We start from the raw sequence: 18,053 nt of genomic DNA on the forward strand, positions 1-18,053 counted from the left end.
AACAAAAGAAAATCATTTTTTTATAATTTTATAGAAAAAATATATCGTCATGATTACATTTTTATGCTATAACTAGTTTCTTCCTCTTTCCAAAAATATATAATACATGGCATATAATTATAGAACAATAGGGTAAATAAAATTTTCAAACTCGGTAGTCATAAAAAAGCTAGATTTCGTGAACTCCCTTGACACTATCGGGATCGGTGCCGGCTGTGCGCCAGACGCGTGATAGGTTAAGACACTCACGTGTTGATGACGTAGAGCGCCATGTGCACGAGCGCGGGCACCAGCTGCATGTTGGACAGCGGGCCGCCGCCGCCCGTGTCGTCGTGGAACGTGCGCCCGCGCGCGAACCGCCACAGCAGCAGCTTGAGGTCGTGCAGCGTGCACTGGTGCCCGATGTCGCGGTGCCCGGTGCACTCCTGCACACGGAAACGTGTCTTAAACAACCTCTGGTTACATAAAAATAAAAAATTAATAAATAAACATTTATTTGCTTTTTCAATACTGAAACTGAGTGAAATTTTACTTAAAGATAGACTGAAATAAAATGAAAAAATAATGACCAAAATAACTGAATGCTTCATTATATTTATTATATACAATGGGTTAAAAGAACCACCAGGTGACGTATATAGGACGATATAAGAGCATAAAATAATACGATTCATCACTATGCAGTCACCTGTAAGCTATCCAACTGCTATTAGAAGATTTTTTGGCGTGGGCCTGTAGTCTATTACCGTAGCAATAGAAAAGAATAGTTTACCTGCAAGTAAGTGGTGTGCCTAGCGAGACAGCTGGCGAAGGCCGACTCGGGCACGTTGGGGCCCCACAGCGGCAGCAGTCCATTACAACGTGTGGACGCGTTCTGCAACGCCGCGCTCTCCCATTCGTCCCTGCATACCGAATCAATTTAATTGTGTGGTAATTTAACAAACATACCGAATCAATTTAATTGTGTGGTAATTTAACAAAAAAAAAAAAACATTTTTGAGAACATAACTTTTTGCAAATTACAGTATTGTCAAAGTAAATTTTTACCGCATAAACAAGATTTTATTTATTGAGAAATATTTTTCTCATTTAAAAAAAATATTATTGTCATTTTTTTTAGCCAACTCATTTTGTTGTTATGTTACCTGGCCCGCTGTAGTCTTACTGCGGCCATGTGACACTCAACGTGCACGATGTTATAGTGCGACACGGTAGTGTAGCCGAGCGTCTTGCGTGCGCGCAGCTCGAACTCTTCCACTGGGCAACGCTTGGTAAACGTGTAGATACCTAGCACCTGCGGACAAATTTAACTGTTCAATATTTTGGTACAAATAAATGAATTAATCTAAGATTCACTGTAAACCTGTTAACATTGACAATCACAGGTGTATGCCTCATTTAAGTTTAATTTATGTTTAAATTAACACCCTTTTCAATTGCATCATCGAAATTGGTGATAGCTGACTGGATATTCACAGAAACATTGACAACTGTATCCAAAACGCCGTGAACTCCCGCACACATTCCCCGTAACCTAATTGGCCGGTCTGAAGTGAGTCGCGAGTCGATGCGTACTAGCGCCAACTTCAGGCCGCTCTCAACTACAGCTATAACGCACCTTGGTGGGCTGGTACTTGTAGCCCTCGCGGCAGATGCAGCACACGGCGCCCGCCTCCTCCGCCAGGTCGGCCACCTGCTGCGTGAGCGAGCACTGCGCCGTCACCTGGCCGCGCTCGTTGCTGCGCATGCCCAGTGCGCCCAACTGCCGCTCGCGCACCGCCATCGCGAGACGCTTCTTTTCCTAGATTAACAAAAAAAAAATATTATTTAAGTTTTGTAAACACTAGCAAAACGGAATAACTTTATGATATTTCACATCGAATAACAAGAAGTAAAAAAATAACAAATTTACTAAAACATGTAAACCAACTCTAAATTCTAAAACCCCACGTCAGGAATATAAACTAAATTAAGAGGAGACTCCCTAAATTTTGTGTGAATTTGCATTAAAATTCTGAAACAGTCACACATACAATCAAAATGGAACTTTAGTATATGGTTTATCGGGTCTTTTTCTTTCCATGTAATTGTAACATTTTCGCTCGATTCATTTTTTATTCAAAACACCAAGTTACCTGTCTAGTGAAATCTCGGACTTGTTGCACCTTGGCCGCGCATTGCGGTTGAGAGCGTAGCGCTTCTAGAAGGTTCTCGGCGAGCGAGCCCACGTGCTCGCCCGACGATACTTGTTCAAGTCTATGCACTATTGGTATTACCTTCTCGCACACTAACATCTGTATGAAAAAATAGAAAAGTTTGTAAAAATGGACTTTCAAACCGATTTTTACTCTCATATACTATTTCCCAGGAACTTTGGAACTTTAAAAATTATAAATTTATAAAGAATAGAAAAAGTTCGATCACGAGGCGGGACTCGAACCCGCATCCTTTCACGCCATTCCGGGGCGGATGCCTGATCAATTCAGCCACCCGCCAGAGCGATCGAGTTTATTCTATTCTTTCAGTTTTATGTGTCTAAGGGACACAAAATTTATATTTTAAAAGCATTAGAATGCCATAAAACAATAAATATCAAATATTCATAATATAATAATAAACTCACCTGAGAAGGCTCGTGGTCTGACGCGAGACCAGTGAGGAATCGCAATATAAACTTGAGTGCGGGTCTACTGATGAATTCTTTAAGCTCGTCTGAGTCGGTGCACACCAGAGTTGGCTTCACACACGGGGCATGTTTCTGTGTGAGAAGAAAAAATAAATGAATATTTATATTGCATTTTAAGAAAGCGCTTTCTTCCTCTTTGGGAATGTAGATACGTGGTACAAAGCAATGCTTTATTATACGGGTTATATTGCTTTTGTTCTATATTCACATACAGTAAAGATTTCAAAATCAAAAAATGATTTTAAATATATCATAACGTAAGGGCGTATGAGCCTATCTGTATCAGTTATAAAGTCAGTTTATAAAGTACTAACATGATTATTTGAGGGTCATTTATTCACCACAATGTATTCCACAATGTACCAGCATGGCTATTTGAGGTCGTTACTACAATATTACTCACCACAATATACTCCAAAGCGTCCCGCACCACGCCCAGCGAGATGAGGTAGTCCTTGAGCGTGCCGCCCACAGAGTTCCGCTCTACATTGGCGCAGAGCACGCAGAACAGCTCCATGCGGAACTCCTCCTCACTCCACTGCTCCGTGTCCAGCTTGTCGAAGTCCAGCACCGGTTTGAAGTGGTCCACTAGCATGGCCATCTTGAGGTCGTTGCCGTAGACTAGTGCGGCCAGTACGCGCATTAGATGCCCGAGCGCGACTGAATTGTTGCGGATCGCTAAGAAAAACAAAATATATTAGCAAATTCCTATGTGGGTATTCAAAAAATTTGGGTAAAATATAATGTTTACTTTTCTTTGAATATAGTTAAAGAAATATACGGGTTTTATTTGCATATTTTGCACTTGTAATTTACCTGTTAGTTCAGTACAATTAAGCAGTGCTTGCACATGTTCCGGTCCACCGAAAGTGAGCGAGAATTGCAAGAACGATTCTAAACTTTCACTTGCTGCTACTGTTAGTATCCTTTCCATAATCTGTAAAGTATTTCACAATTAAGTTTATCACATCATAAAATATACATAGAGATAAACAAATTATTAGTAATAGAGACAACGTTAAAAAGGTAATGCTACTACCGGGAAGCTATGCTATTATTCGGACGTCATTTTTTGTGTTAAAAGTTCTGTTGTAATGTTTGTATATTGGCCCTTACTTCTAAAAGCTGATATACGAGATCAGCCCGCGGCATATCCTTCTCCTCCGCCGCGGATAGTGTGAGTGCGTGTAGCAACACGGGCAGTGCGCGTGTGTTAGTACGCGTTAGCACACGCACACAGCGACGCACGCGCACGCACAGGCTCAGTAGGCGCAAGAGCGTCGATACGAGCGCACGTGCGCCTCCCACGCGTTGGATAGCGGCTAGACGTTGGAGCATTACTTCAAGACCACCTGTTAATGACAATATTATTATAGATTATGAGGTAATAAATAAAATTTTAGTGCCTACGACTACGAAAACTGATTTATTTTTAATTAGTATCCCCAAATAACATAAAACCACAATATCTATGAAATTTCTGCCTGATATCATTGTAAAAAATTTCAAAAAAAATTATGAACTATAAGTGCAAATAAGTATAAATACTGACCGCAATCAGCAAGCACATTAGCCATGCGATACGTCTGCTCGTCGTCCACCGCCTCGGCGTTGGTCTGGCTGAGCGTCTCCACAAACTCCTCTGTAGCGTCTCCCAGCAGACCTCGCATGCGGTACACCACTCGCATCGCGTCCACGCTCTCGCCGGATGTGCACCACACCTAGAGATTACAATTTTTTTGTATTTAATTACAGGAAATAATTATATAACCTTTCGATTACTTTTTTTAATAGTTATTTAAAGTATTTTTATGTTATGAGAAATAATAAAATTATCGTAAGAGTAAAGAAGAAATACCGTATCCGCAAAAAAGGTCTATGATACAAGGCCGTCATAGTGGAAGAGGAATATTTGCATCTAATAAACATATGTGAATAAATACGAAGACGAAAAGCGTTTAATCCATACTAATATTATAAATGCGAAAGTAACTCTGTCTGTCTGTCTGTCTGATACTCAATCACGCCTTAACTACTGAACCAATTTGCATGAAATTTGGTATAGAGATATTTTGATACCCGAGAAAGGATATGGGATAGGTTTTATCCCGGAAATCCCACGGGAACGGGAACTATGCAGGTTTTTCTTTGACTTTGACTGCCGCGGGTGGAAAGCTAGTAGCCTAATAAAGAAGAAGAACCAAGCACCTTCTTGTACACGTCCTTGACGGGCAGGTCGAGCGACATGATCTTATTGCACACGAGCAGCTCCATGCCGTTGTCGTCCTCGAGCAGTGCTACCAGCTCGCAGTCGGTGCAGATCTTGTTCTTCACGTCGCGCATCAGCGGGCCCATGCCCGGCTCGAGCGATGAGTACGGGTTGCCCAGCATACGGCCCTGGGATTATAACACCGATATTCAAGTATCATGTTTCACACAAAAAACAATTTTTTGAATAACTCTAAATAAGTAATGAAATTATTCATACAGTCAACAATACATTGAATTGAATATGGACGGAGAAATTATAAAGAGAAACAAAAGATAAATTTACCTGTAAGAAGTCCTCTTGTTGCGGATCCTTTTCCAGTGTGAGGAAGAACTCCCCGACGTCATTTTCTTCTGGATATATGATAGAACATAGCCGTTCGAATATGAACACCGGCGTTCGGTAGTCGTGGAGAGGATACTTTTGGACTGTTTCGATGCAGACCGCCATGAATTCAGCGGTTTCTGCTTCAGTACCTATTTAAGAAATAAGAACATTTCGTTTCATTGTTTATCTTCGAAAATCACACACAATTTGAATAAAATAAATATATAAATAAATTATTTTATAACATGTGGTTCTAACATATTGACATACACCTAAAATTTATACTTCTTGTACAACTTTTATACTTTTTTTATACATTTTCAAATGCTTTAATAGTTAATAATTATTATTTTTAACAAATCATTACAAAATCAATGTGTGCGGTACACATATGTGCGTACAGTAAGACGTTGCATAACGAAACAAACATGCTCCCTTTACTATAGCGAGCGCGTGTACGTATATTACGCGTACTCGTCAACGTCTCCGTATGTACAGGCCGATTAAGAAGAGCTGGAACATCAACACATTTACACATTGCACATGTGTAGTGTCTGTGAAGACGCGCGCGGCGTGACGTCATACTGCATACGCATCATGAAAAGTCTGCCCGTCTCTCTCGCGCCCAGACTAGCTTATGAGAGTGAAGGGGACAATTATTGTTTTTATTTTGCAATTGTTTATAAATACAGGGTGATGTATATTATACAAAGACGTTAGGTATACTACTAACTATATTCGACGAGATACTTCGCGGCACGTGGATTAGAATATTTTTTTACTTTACCTAGGTTAAATCTTATACATAAAAATCAATCGCAAAATGTGTTGGTAAGCGCATAACTCAAGAACGGCTGAACCGATTTCGATAATTATTTTTTTATTATATTCCTTGAAGTACGATGATGGTTCTTATGTAGAGAAAACGTAAACATGTACCACGGGCAAAGCCGGGGCGGACCGCTAGTTATGTAATAATTTTAATAAATTTTGTAAATAAAACGTAAACGCCGTAAGTTAAAAGTTTTATACATAGCTGAACAATACAGCTTTTATTGTAATGTAGCCTTATCTCTTACGTGCTGTGGGTTTCGCTTGTATTCTTTTTATCGTTATTTTGAATATGACATGAAATTTAATTATTATTTGGTAATTGAATGATTATCAATACTATATTACAATTGATTATAAGAATAAATAATTATGTTCATCGATTGAGTTACTTTTAAACTGTAATTGTACATATAAATTATGAGAGCTTTCATATTATGTAGAACGCACAGATTTTACAATTGAAGTACACTTATACTAAGTGTCGCATTTATTTTTGAACATACTGTAAGTATAGTCAAATTGCATAATATGTGTGAGTACTGTGAAGATGCCAGCTTTCCTTAATCAGCCTGTACACCCACCAGTGGTCATCTCCTCGAGCAGCTCGAGCAGCTTCTCCTGCGTGTCATCGGTGAGGCGCGTGCGCTGCACCACGAGCCTCCGCAGCGACAGGTACCCGCCCAGCACGGCGCCGACCAGCCGCCCCTTGTACGCGCGCCGAGCACCGCCCTCCTCCAGGAACATAGCCAGCAGCTCGGTCAGCCGCTTGAGCGCGTATCCTATTTTATGGAACAAGACATTTAAAGACGTATTCATATAGCTGTAGAGTTTGAATTTGATATTTAGTTTATAAGCATTCAAATAACAAATGTATAACAACTTTATAAATGATTTTTTTTAGAAAATGTTCAATCATGGCGCGGGATTCGAACCCGCGTCTTCAGGCTCACGAAGTGTTTTTTGTTTTTTTTTTTCTAGTCTAAAAATTTACTAACGTTATTAGAACGTAATTTTTTTAACACATACAGCCGGATTTATAAATGATTTTTTTTAAGCATAGAAAATGTTCAATCATGGCGCGGGGTTCGAACCCGCGTCTTTAGACTCACGAAGTGCTTTTTGTTTTTTTTTTCTAGTCGAAAAATTTACCAACTTTATTAACGTTATTGGAACGTAATTTTTTTTTGAAGATACAGCTGGGTATGGAAAGGAACAAAGACAACGTTTTTGGGACATAATAAAGTTTCTATGATAAAAAGGGTCAGTTGCCAGGTAAAAAGCTTAGTGATAAAGCTGCCCATTGTAACATTATTGTAACTTATTAAAAAAATATTACTGTATATTTATTTTACTGTATTTATTTATTATACTGTATTTATTATACTGTATATTTTATTTGTTTTATATTTCACGTACAAAACAGTTTTATGACGCTATACTTTACATAATTCAAAATTGTTTTTTTTTACTTAGAAAATAATTAGATGGCGTTAATAAAACAGCGAAATTAACAAATCAATTGGATGAGGCTAAAAATATATACTTGAGCAATAATTCAAAACCATCATTATACATAAAACTGCATTCCTTAAAATTGACTAAAAATTGAATTAACGATAACAATTGGCATGAGAACAGGTAAAATTGTATTTGGACAGCTCATCAGTTTGACCTTCTGAGATATCTGAATTCAACTTCTCGCATTATACATTGTACATATTATATTTTTCGATATTTATTTAAATAGATGCTTATAGATGCTTAAATAACCACGGGGAATAATTAATTATGATATCTGTCAATTTTCTTTTTACGTATACGCATTTTATGATTATGCAAAATATAATTTCTAAATATATAGAAATATAATTAGAAAGTAAAGCCTTGTAAGACACATTAATTGAAAATACACACAATGAAGAATTGTAGAATTATTTCATCAACACATTTAAAACAAGAATAAATACGCCGTACTATAGCATATCTCGTTAAACATACCTTGGGCGAGATCAGAAGTTAATGTTGTTTCTTCCAAACGATGCAGCTGATCAATCTCCTTGGTCATCAAATCAGCAATTTGCTGTAAAACACCACGCATAGCCAAGAACTGTTTCCATGGTGCTTCTGAAGCTAGACCTAAATCAATAATTAAATATCAATATCCACATCACTGATAAAGAACTTCACAAATACATATTTTTATACATAATTAAAAAGTACGTACTTTGATATAATTGCAAGAACTGTTCACTCGCTTCGCCCACAGCACCGACTTCAGGCAAAAAGCTTGTCAATAAAATAAGTACCTATAACAGAACAAATAAAATATATATATCAATACATACAAATAAATAAAATATAATAATCATTTAAAAAATATTTTAAATACACCGATGACATAAATCACCTGATACACAAAAGGTCTTTGTTATGTCGATTATTGTTTGTAAATAAACAACACGCTTGGGCGTCACTTCACAATTTCACTTTATCATAAAATACTACTAAACGTTAAGTGTAGAATAACTTAAATTAACACTAAAATAATTTACAATATTAATTAAATACTGAGATAACTTATTTACAATACTTTTGGATATAAACTAGTATTCCGCAAAGATTCAAAGAAACACGAATTCAACACCATTGACTGAATTGACTCATGTCACTTTGACAGAGAGTGAATTGTCTTTTGTTCTTTGTGACTTGTGAACGAATGAACGGTAATATCGAACGAATGTAAGGAGCCGGGCATAATTTTTTTATTTATGATATTTTGTTGTTTCATATTTTAAGAGAATACTTAAATATTCAATTATTTTATACACCAACTTCTATGGAAAGTGTAACAAGGTTTTTATGTTCCATTTATTTCACGTCAGATGTGCACTTCATGTCAAGACGAAAGTCGCGTCCTATGAGTTTAACATATTTTAATTCAATTTGATAAATAAAAGGATTCAAAATATCGTCGCTCAGCTGTCAAACAACTCCCGTAGCGCCGGATCGATGCCGCCGCGTCGTCTTACATCGGCCACAAGTAAAGACCTGTATATTTCATGTACACAAATCATTGTACATTCAATATACAGGTTGACCTGAGGCATGTCACACGATGCACCGCGATGCCGCACCGGGATTGCAATTTAGACGAGATCCTAGAGGCAGGGAGGGGTAAATGTACTTGAAAAAAAAAGGGAGGGGTAAATGCGTGGCGACGTTGGAGTAGCACTGATCAGTTATAATTGCATACAAAGAAACACATACTCGTTAATTTCTTTGTTCCATTTCCTTTCCTGTGCCCGTTCGTGTGCCCGCCGACATGGTAAAATCTTTGTAGTACAGCGCCAATTAGATCCTGCCATTCGTTGATAGCGTTGCGGTGCCAATTAGAAATGCTATTTTCAATCCATCTAACCTTGTTATAACTTTATGTTTTATAATACATATACATACCGCCTTGGTCCGCTCGTACGAGTCGCACAGCGACTTGACCATCTGGCAGGCAGTGTCACGCGCGATGCGCGAGCTCGGGTCGAACATGACGGGCCGCAACCATCCACCCTCGTCCAGGGACACGCGCCGCATGCCGTGCGATAGTAACACCTGACATGACAAGTCATATATTAAACTAGTTTTTTCTTTCTTTCTTAAAAGTCGGACTATAGGCTGGTAATAATGAAGGAAATCTGAAAATCGGGAAGGTAAGATACCAAACAAAATTTCTAGCGAATTATGTTAATTTAAAATTTAGATGTTATTGATTTAAAAATCCAGGACACCTGTTTTTAAATTTTATGTTCAAGCTGTTAAAGCTTGAAGCAGGACAGTATCATGCGTATCGAGTTAAAATGTTGGATCTAGAGCTATTGCCGTGACAATTTGATACATCAACAAAAATAATAAATTTACATTTTTAAAGTTAAACTTCATAGCCGCGTTGAGAGTAAAATTTCAAGGTGGCGTCATGGCAATACCGTAACGTCATCGAGTAATGCGACCTTTTTGTATCTTATATCTGAATCTTACCAAAGAAGTTTCACTTCTGACACGTGTGCTCGACACACGCGCTTTTTTTACTTTTTTTTATTTTTATTTCAAAGTATATATTATTAACACTCACCCGCTCCCGCCACTTGCCGATGTACTTGTGCGCGAGGTGCAGGTCGCGCGGCGGCAGCGCGCTGTCGGCGGGCGGGCGAGGCGGCCTCGCCGCGAGGCGCCGCCACTCGTTGCGAGGCACGCGCCCCGCTAGCCACGCGGCTAGCTCCACTACCAGGTGCCCGGTTTGGTCGGCTAGTACTACGGGTGGTTGTTCTGTGGGCTCCTGTATTGGAAATTATGAAAGAAAATACATGAATTTTTATGTACAGTGTAGACACATAAGATGAAAATTAAGCCAAAGTGAGTATTGATAATCAATATATTCGCTATGACTGAAAAACCAGCAAATCTCGAATATCAATAAATAATAGTGCACAAATATACACGCAGATAAAGTGCAAAACACTATTCTACCAATATGACAATAGAAATAAATAAAGATTTCATGGAAATATTATTAATCAAACTTTTTTTACGAAACAAAATCTAATCGAACTAAGACTGTCCATGAGACACATTATTAAATATCAAAATACCTCAGTTTCTTTAGGCTGTTCATCGGTAGAGGTAGTAGAGGCGACAGCGGGCGGCGTGGCCGGCGTGGGCGCCATCAACTCTTGCATGTAACGGAGCAGAGGTAGCGCCACTTGTTGGAGCGCGAACTGATGGGCTGATATCAAAGAAAATACATTTAAAAAAAAGATGTGTGGCACTCGGGGACTGCCGCGGTAAAGCTATTGCATGCTATGCCTTCAAGCCACACCTCCGTGCCTGTCGGAGTGGGGAGCGTGAGGTTTTTTCGTTACGGAATTTCTGGATACGGTCCCCGTGCTCAAGGCCCGCGATAGAAGCTATGCAATAGCTTAACTAACTTTTACAAATGATTTATAGTGCGCCGGAAGAATAAGAAATATTCCTAGTCTCTATATCAATTGATATATAATAGCAAGCAGAATTATTGTATGAAATTGAATAAACAATACTATATTTACAGTTTAATTTTTTTAACCAAAAAGTTAATTAATGAAATAATTTTTCCCTTTTTTAGTTCAGGTTTCCAACTTACAGTTTGGCGAAGAGGTGTTAATACCGGGTATATCAGCTAACGCTTCATCCTTTAGAATAGCATTGGCGGCTGGTGGAATACCAGCTACTTCTGTCACTTGAGGACAGCACCTGATAACATAATAAAAGCAATGTAAAATCAATATTCTATAATAACTCATACAAAGAATATGTATAATTACATATTTTGTTTTGTTACTTACCAAACCCATAGTTTCACGATACAACGCAGTCTTGCTTCCCAGCATTCGACTGAATCTTGCACTTTCACCAGCGAGCCCAAGAGCAGAACTAGTGGCCGTACCTATACATAAGACAATAAAAATTACTTTTGGTTGTTTCTACATAAGACATGTGTAATTTGCATTCTTTAGTACTACTTTATATTATTGTTTAAAGTTAACTGACTCTGATCTAAAATGGACAATTTATTACGATTTTTTATTCACACAAAAAAGATCGAACAAACAACTATAAAATGATTTAAAATTTTATTCAAATCTATACACTCCTATAGCCTTTATACTACTTACAGAGTTATTATGATCCTGCGAGGCGGCATGTCCCATCAGCGAGAGTGTAATACGCTGTGTCAGCAACTTGCACAGTTGCTCCGTGGCGGGTAAGTTGTCACGTGTCACCAGGCAGATTAGAGAACGCACTTCTTCTTGGCTCTGTGGTTGCAAAATTAAATTTAATTATTAAAATTTAACTATTAAAAAGGGTAGATTTATCTTATAAAATTGAGTCAATCCTAATTACTTCAATAGAACCATCACATCCTAGTGAGCTTTCTTCATATTATTAAATGACGGTTCTTTTACTTAACTACAAATTCAAAAATAGTAAATTCAATCTCAACTTTTACACCAAATTATTTTTAGTGGAAGCTTTGCTGAAGAGTCAATTATTTATAAGAAAAATATTGTTTCCCAATGATAAATAAATAAATCACATTTAAATTTATCAGTGCGCACCATACACTATTTAACACTAGTACACACCTGCGGCGTGCCCCTATGCAGGTTGTGGTGCACGAGTTCATGCACAAGTCCCGCATTGCACAGCGTGCCGCGGTGAGCACGTTGGGAAGCTAGTGCACGTAGTAGCGTGAGGCAATGTTCCGCTGTTGCTAGTGAGCAGCCGTAGCATGAGCCGCCGCTTTCTGGAGTGTAGAAGAGGCTTTATAGTTTCAGTCTTACAACGAGAACCAATTTAAAAGTTTAATTTATGCATTTAATTCTCTTATAAACATTTATCTTAATCTTATATATAAAAATGAATCGCAAAATGTGTTGGTAAGCGCATAACTCGAGAACGGCTGAACCGATTTCGATAATTCTTTTTTTAATATATTCCTTGAAGTACGAGGATGGTTCTTATGTAGAAAAAACGTAAACATGTGCCACGGGCGAAGCCGGGGCGGACCGCTAGTACTATTATAAAGGCGAAAGTTTGTAAGTATGGATGTATGGATGTTTGTTACTCTTTCACGTAAAAACTACTGAACCGATTACAATGAAATTTAGCACACATATAGAGGGTAACTTGGATTAACACATAGGATAGGTTATATCCCGGAAATCCCACGGTAACGGGAACTATGCGGGTTTTCCTTTGAAAACGCGGGCGAAGCCGCGGGCGGAAATCTAGTGAGTGTTAAAATTATTGTAATTATTAACAATTTACGTTTATTTCGGTTGTTAATAAGAATGAAAACAAAAGTGTGCCGTTTTATGAAGTAAAGCTAATAATAAATAGTCATACCTTTAGTAAGATCACCATCGTAGTTCTGCATGATCATAGCATATACTGGTAGCGTTTCTCCACTTTGTTGTTCACTCTGAGCTTTATCGTAGGCAACTAATTCTTTCCTAAACAAATAATATTAAAATTTAGACATTACAATTACAATATTTCTGAACATTTGATTTTTACATTGTCTTGCAATGTGGGTCACTTGAAATTGAGTAAGAGAACAATATGCATTTGATAAATTATGTCCGTATCTTCATCAAAATATCATATTGCTATGTTACCATAACAAAACTCTACTTACTCCATGTTGTTTACATTTGACAACAAAGACGTGTCCTACATATAATATCTAAGAGTGAATATCGAGTAATTTGACTTAACACATAATATCTGTAATTTTTGATCTCCTACCACACCCCGGACACTCCATACAAAATTATCGTTTTGACAGTCACACTGTAGAGACTGCAAATGTGTGTGTTAACACTTTATGGTTGGCACATTTGTGACTAGCGTAAAAAAAATCGTTTTTCTGATGAAATACATCCGTAAACAGCAAAATATCTAACCATTTTCTACGAAAAACGATAATCATAAATCCAAAATAATAAAATTACTTTAAGTCAATTTGATTAATGTTGTCAATCTTCGTTGCGTATCGTCCTTGTAGAAAAATGTGGACCATTTTTAGACTGATCGTGCGGGGTGAGGTAAGTGTTTAATTTTGGCGGGAGGCGGAGTGTCCGTTCTGTAGCGTTTAGCTACTATTATGTATTCTGTGCTCCTACCGAGCAGACGACCACCACGTACCTGCACGCAAGCACCTTCTGTATGATCTTGGACAGATCCTCAAAGTGTCCCTTGCTCTCGACGCAGTACTTGTGCGCGAGCGTCTGTATCACGCGGTTGATCTGCGCGCCGCCGAACGTGGCGCTCGTCGTGTTGCTGTTCTCGTCCGGCCGACCGTCCACGCGGTGCTCGCTTATCTTGTGGACTAGCGACTGCAGGGATAAGAAATATGTTAATATAATTTAGAAATACGTTGTGATAAAATGTATGGGAGCGTTTAATGTAACGTTTTTGGATATTTCTCGTTTTATTTTTAAAAATTTATTATGGCCATTTCACTCATTAGGTTAAGTACTTTCCATATCAGTTTAAAGTTTTTTTGATATCTGTAATAGTTACGGAATAATCGCCTGTGCACTTAACGATTACACCCTGTATAGAATATAATGTGCTAAATTGAAGAAATACATAATATAATCCCTATTGTTCTAAAATCAATGCACCAGCGACTGTTAGAAAAAAACAATGAGGCAAAAATATATCCATACTTTTACAAGTCAACCGGTTTAAAAAGAAATGTAATATAAATAAAATGTACTACAATTTACTACAATAATTTTTAAATGTAATATTTTAACACAAACGTTCTATGAAAAGTAAACAATCAATAACTGAGCGTTCAAAAAAATGGTCGAACATATTGACTTTATCTGCAAATCTAAAAAAAGCAAAAAAAAAACGATTAAAATTTCTTTAATCACAAAAAAGTATCAAAACCGTACAAAACCTATACAAAAATAAGGTAAATACCTCCAGTATCGGCTTATTAGCGATCAGCTGGCGATACACACGGTCCGCCTTATCCAAGAGCGCACCAATCGTCTGCACCATCTTCTTGCGTTCCTCGTCGTTCTCTATCGTGTCCACCGCGCAACACGGCCGCGCGATCAGTGTGTAGTCGAACTTCGCGTACTTGCAGAAGCCGCACGCGTGACACAGGAACGGATCCTTCTCGTCGTAGTTTATTGCACTGTTAAGATACAATTATACATTAGTTTACGAAACCCATTGAGCCACGAACGGCCCGATCGGGCCGCGACACAATAGATTTTCTATTGTGTCTGTGATTCCGGGGCCTGATGGATTAAGATTTAATAATTTTCTTGGTTAGTAGTAAACATTTAATTTAGCATTTCGTTGATTTGTAAAAAAAAGTACTTGACCGAATGAATTAGGTAGGTAATATTTTTTTTTTCGTAATAATTATAAAATTTTGTAAAAGACCGTCAATAAATAAATACATACCGGCACTTATGACATTGGAAGACATTTTCACCGCAGTTAGCGCATACGCCGGGATTGGCTGGCACGGATTGCGAGCAACGAGGGCATTGTAGAGATTCACCTATAAATACACACAATAAACAAATAAGTACATGAGTTGTATAAAAAACTAGCAATTTATTAATTAATTTATATTATAGTTTAGTCCACCTGTTGCTTGTTGGTTTTCATAAAATTCAGCATATTCCATCATAAGGTTACAGGCTACGATGGGCAATGGGAAGTCCACGCGCACTTCGGTCTGTCCCGATTGCAACTGTACGCGTTTTGCTTTGTGCCACATGCCTGTGAAATAATACAAAAAAAATTGGTTTGGTTTATATATTATAATTTCCAATTTATTTAAATTATATAAACTACGACCGATTACGTTATATCATAGTCATGTATAGTCTATCTAGTTCCATCATTATTTCTTAATACTAAACTTAAACTGTATATATTTATATCTGTTAACGTACTTAAAAACTTATTTATAACAATAAGCAAGTGTAATATCCTTAAACATTATTGAACGTATTGACCAAAATTTCACATTTAAATAACACATAGTACTAACCAGGTTTATTCTTAAGCTCTTGCACCGCTTGCACGGTCCTATTGTTATAATAGAAGTTGATGGTCCGCACCATCTTGCTGCGCTTAATGTCACCGATGCGCAAACTGATGCGGCTGATCATGTGACTGTTCACCAGCTTCACTATCTGCGTAGTGGTTGTGAACTTCGAGTCGATCTGCGGACAGTTGTTGCGATTAGTTCTTATATATCGGTGCTATTTGTATTGTGCGCATGTTTATTATATTTTATATTTTTTTTCATAAAGTGTAGGTGCTTGTGGTGTTTGTGAGAAGTTGAATACATGTATTAGAATTTTATTAATAGAAACAATTATATAGAAATCAGCGCCAACGTATGAATACTGGTCCTTCGAGTATGATATCAAATTCGTTAGATTGGAAAAAAGCAACCAAACAAAGTTATTATTTAAGCTAACAAACATTTTAAGACTTAGTAAATATAAAATTAAGAGTAGCTTTTACACACAACAAAAAATATTATGTAACCAAATTACTTAACTACTATCAAGTGGTAACAATGTAAAGAAAGAAAATTTATTTTAAATCAACTAAAAATTACAACGACGACAACAATTTACATTAGATTACGACAGCAACAAATATGTTACTACGACAACAAGCATTAATTTCATCATAACACACAAACAGCAAACTACACTTGCGCGTGCGCAACAAAACATGACCAACCTTAATAGTGGGCAGCTTGATGGTTGCCATGGGAACCTCCGGGTTGTTGCACACGAGACAAGGCTCCGACTCCAGGTAGTGGCCGTCTAATTCTACGTATGCGCCTAAAGCGGCGTATAAAGCAGAGTTGCCGTGCGATGAGAGCAGGCGGTTCTGGTTGCGGAGCAGGTCTACCGCACTGATTATATAGTTCTGTAAGATTACAATACATATTGCAATATATCTGAGATTTTAGCAAAAAATAAAAATCAACGATTCTCAGAATATTTCAGAATTATAAGCAATAACTTGTACTTTATATTTTAAAATGAAATATAAATTAACACTACGTGACATTTTCACAAGAAAATAAGTCTACATACTTCACTATCAATGTTAGGAGTTTTAAGTGTGAAGTATCCCAACAAATCGACGAACTGTGCAGCCTTGCGTCCATATTGCGGCAATGTGGGCCATATTCCCCATAGCAGTGACACTAAGGATGCTTGATCCGCTTGCGGTGAATTGCTAAAATATAAGTAAAAGGTAAAAATCATCATTAATAAAAAGACAAGAAATAAAAAGTGAATAATGTGCCCAGTAAAGTAAACTTACTTGTAAATAGCCAATAGTAAAGCGTGTGCTTGCCAGCGGACAGCAGTCGAGTTGGTTTCCAGCAAGAATGCTTTGACGAATAATTTCAACTCATCTTGAGGTACCTTAAATACAAATGAGTTTTATTTTTTTTGTAATAGTGTCATTATTTATGCATAATGAGGGTAGATATGTTCGATAATAATAATTACCTGTTTCAATATCTGCTGAACAAGTTGAGGAACCTTTTGTTCTTGGAACTTAGATCCATCAGTAACGAACGCGTCGCTGTCAGCGCTGCGTTCACGTTCGGGCCAATCAGCTGGGGTCTGTAATGTTAAGAATAGGTAAGTATATTAAATTTAAAATTGTTTTAAGTATTTAAATCATGACATGAAGGTTACTTCATGTCATGATTTAAATTCTTCTATTTCTATTTTTAGTTTTATAATATGAAATTCATTATAAATGAGATTTTTATACAGAATAGAAAAAATTCGATCGCGAGGCCTAGAACCCACGACTTTCGCCGTACCGTTTCAACGCCTGACTTCTCAGTCACCCGTGATACCTTGGCAATCGAATTTCTTCAACTCTGTCGGTTTTATACGCCTGTGGGACCACCCACGCATATCCTGACGATTAACATGCAGGGCATCTGTTTCACCCGCTCCTTACTGTACGAGTTTTGTATGTGTCAAGAGTCGACCAATCAGCGCTCACCTTGGTCTCCTGCTTGTGCGCGTGCGCGGGCGGCGGCGCGCAGAGCGCGGCCTGCAGCAGCTGCAGCACGGTGGGCGCCACGTGCGGGTGCACGCGCCGCGCCACGCTCACCAGCCAGCCGAGCGTCTCGCGCCGCTCCGTGCAACACGTGTGCTGCCAGTTGCCCGTGCGCGCGCCCACAATCTCCGCGCACGCCTGACGAACATTCAGAAAACATTACTTACAATTTTTGTCTAAGTAAAAAATAACTAAGGAGCAAACATCGTATTATTTATTCAATATATTGAAATGAAATCTTTAGAAATTTTGATTAAA

General features: G+C 37.9%; 1 protein-coding gene across 7 annotated transcripts in view; it reads right to left on the bottom strand.

Moving 5' to 3' along the window:
• The window catches only part of poe (E3 ubiquitin-protein ligase-like protein poe), a 57,583-nt gene that overhangs the window by 2,390 nt on the left and 37,140 nt on the right, over window positions 1-18,053 (bottom strand). For 6 of the 7 annotated variants that reach the window (XM_089713271.1, XM_089713297.1, XM_089713275.1 and 3 more), the window contains 33 exons: window positions 17,739-17,933; window positions 17,228-17,344; window positions 17,037-17,140; window positions 16,805-16,949; window positions 16,443-16,634; window positions 15,736-15,910; window positions 15,327-15,461; window positions 15,138-15,237; window positions 14,643-14,862; window positions 13,854-14,044; window positions 13,053-13,159; window positions 12,290-12,450; window positions 11,819-11,959; window positions 11,489-11,589; window positions 11,287-11,396; window positions 10,757-10,890; window positions 10,240-10,443; window positions 9,573-9,722; window positions 8,341-8,422; window positions 8,115-8,252; window positions 6,698-6,895; window positions 5,241-5,431; window positions 4,895-5,083; window positions 4,239-4,407; window positions 3,803-4,038; window positions 3,503-3,623; window positions 3,090-3,364; window positions 2,624-2,758; window positions 2,136-2,294; window positions 1,619-1,801; window positions 1,146-1,294; window positions 773-902; window positions 250-425 (listed from right to left, as the gene is read on the bottom strand). In XM_089713271.1, coding sequence (XP_089569397.1) covers window positions 250-425; window positions 773-902; window positions 1,146-1,294; window positions 1,619-1,801; window positions 2,136-2,294; window positions 2,624-2,758; window positions 3,090-3,364; window positions 3,503-3,623; window positions 3,803-4,038; window positions 4,239-4,407; window positions 4,895-5,083; window positions 5,241-5,431; window positions 6,698-6,895; window positions 8,115-8,252; window positions 8,341-8,422; window positions 9,573-9,722; window positions 10,240-10,443; window positions 10,757-10,890; window positions 11,287-11,396; window positions 11,489-11,589; window positions 11,819-11,959; window positions 12,290-12,450; window positions 13,053-13,159; window positions 13,854-14,044; window positions 14,643-14,862; window positions 15,138-15,237; window positions 15,327-15,461; window positions 15,736-15,910; window positions 16,443-16,634; window positions 16,805-16,949; window positions 17,037-17,140; window positions 17,228-17,344; window positions 17,739-17,933 — 5,213 coding nt within the window. The remainder of the gene's footprint in view (window positions 1-249; window positions 426-772; window positions 903-1,145; window positions 1,295-1,618; window positions 1,802-2,135; window positions 2,295-2,623; window positions 2,759-3,089; window positions 3,365-3,502; window positions 3,624-3,802; window positions 4,039-4,238; window positions 4,408-4,894; window positions 5,084-5,240; window positions 5,432-6,697; window positions 6,896-8,114; window positions 8,253-8,340; window positions 8,423-9,572; window positions 9,723-10,239; window positions 10,444-10,756; window positions 10,891-11,286; window positions 11,397-11,488; window positions 11,590-11,818; window positions 11,960-12,289; window positions 12,451-13,052; window positions 13,160-13,853; window positions 14,045-14,642; window positions 14,863-15,137; window positions 15,238-15,326; window positions 15,462-15,735; window positions 15,911-16,442; window positions 16,635-16,804; window positions 16,950-17,036; window positions 17,141-17,227; window positions 17,345-17,738; window positions 17,934-18,053) is intronic. The other variant, XM_089713287.1, reaches the window with a different exon arrangement.

The sequence above is a fragment of the Colias philodice genome, chromosome 3 (assembly GCF_061535455.1).
Source record: "Colias philodice isolate Cphi_HAF_F1 chromosome 3, ilColPhil1 Martin Lab GWU primary, whole genome shotgun sequence".
Taxonomy (NCBI): Eukaryota; Metazoa; Arthropoda; class Insecta; order Lepidoptera; family Pieridae; genus Colias; species Colias philodice.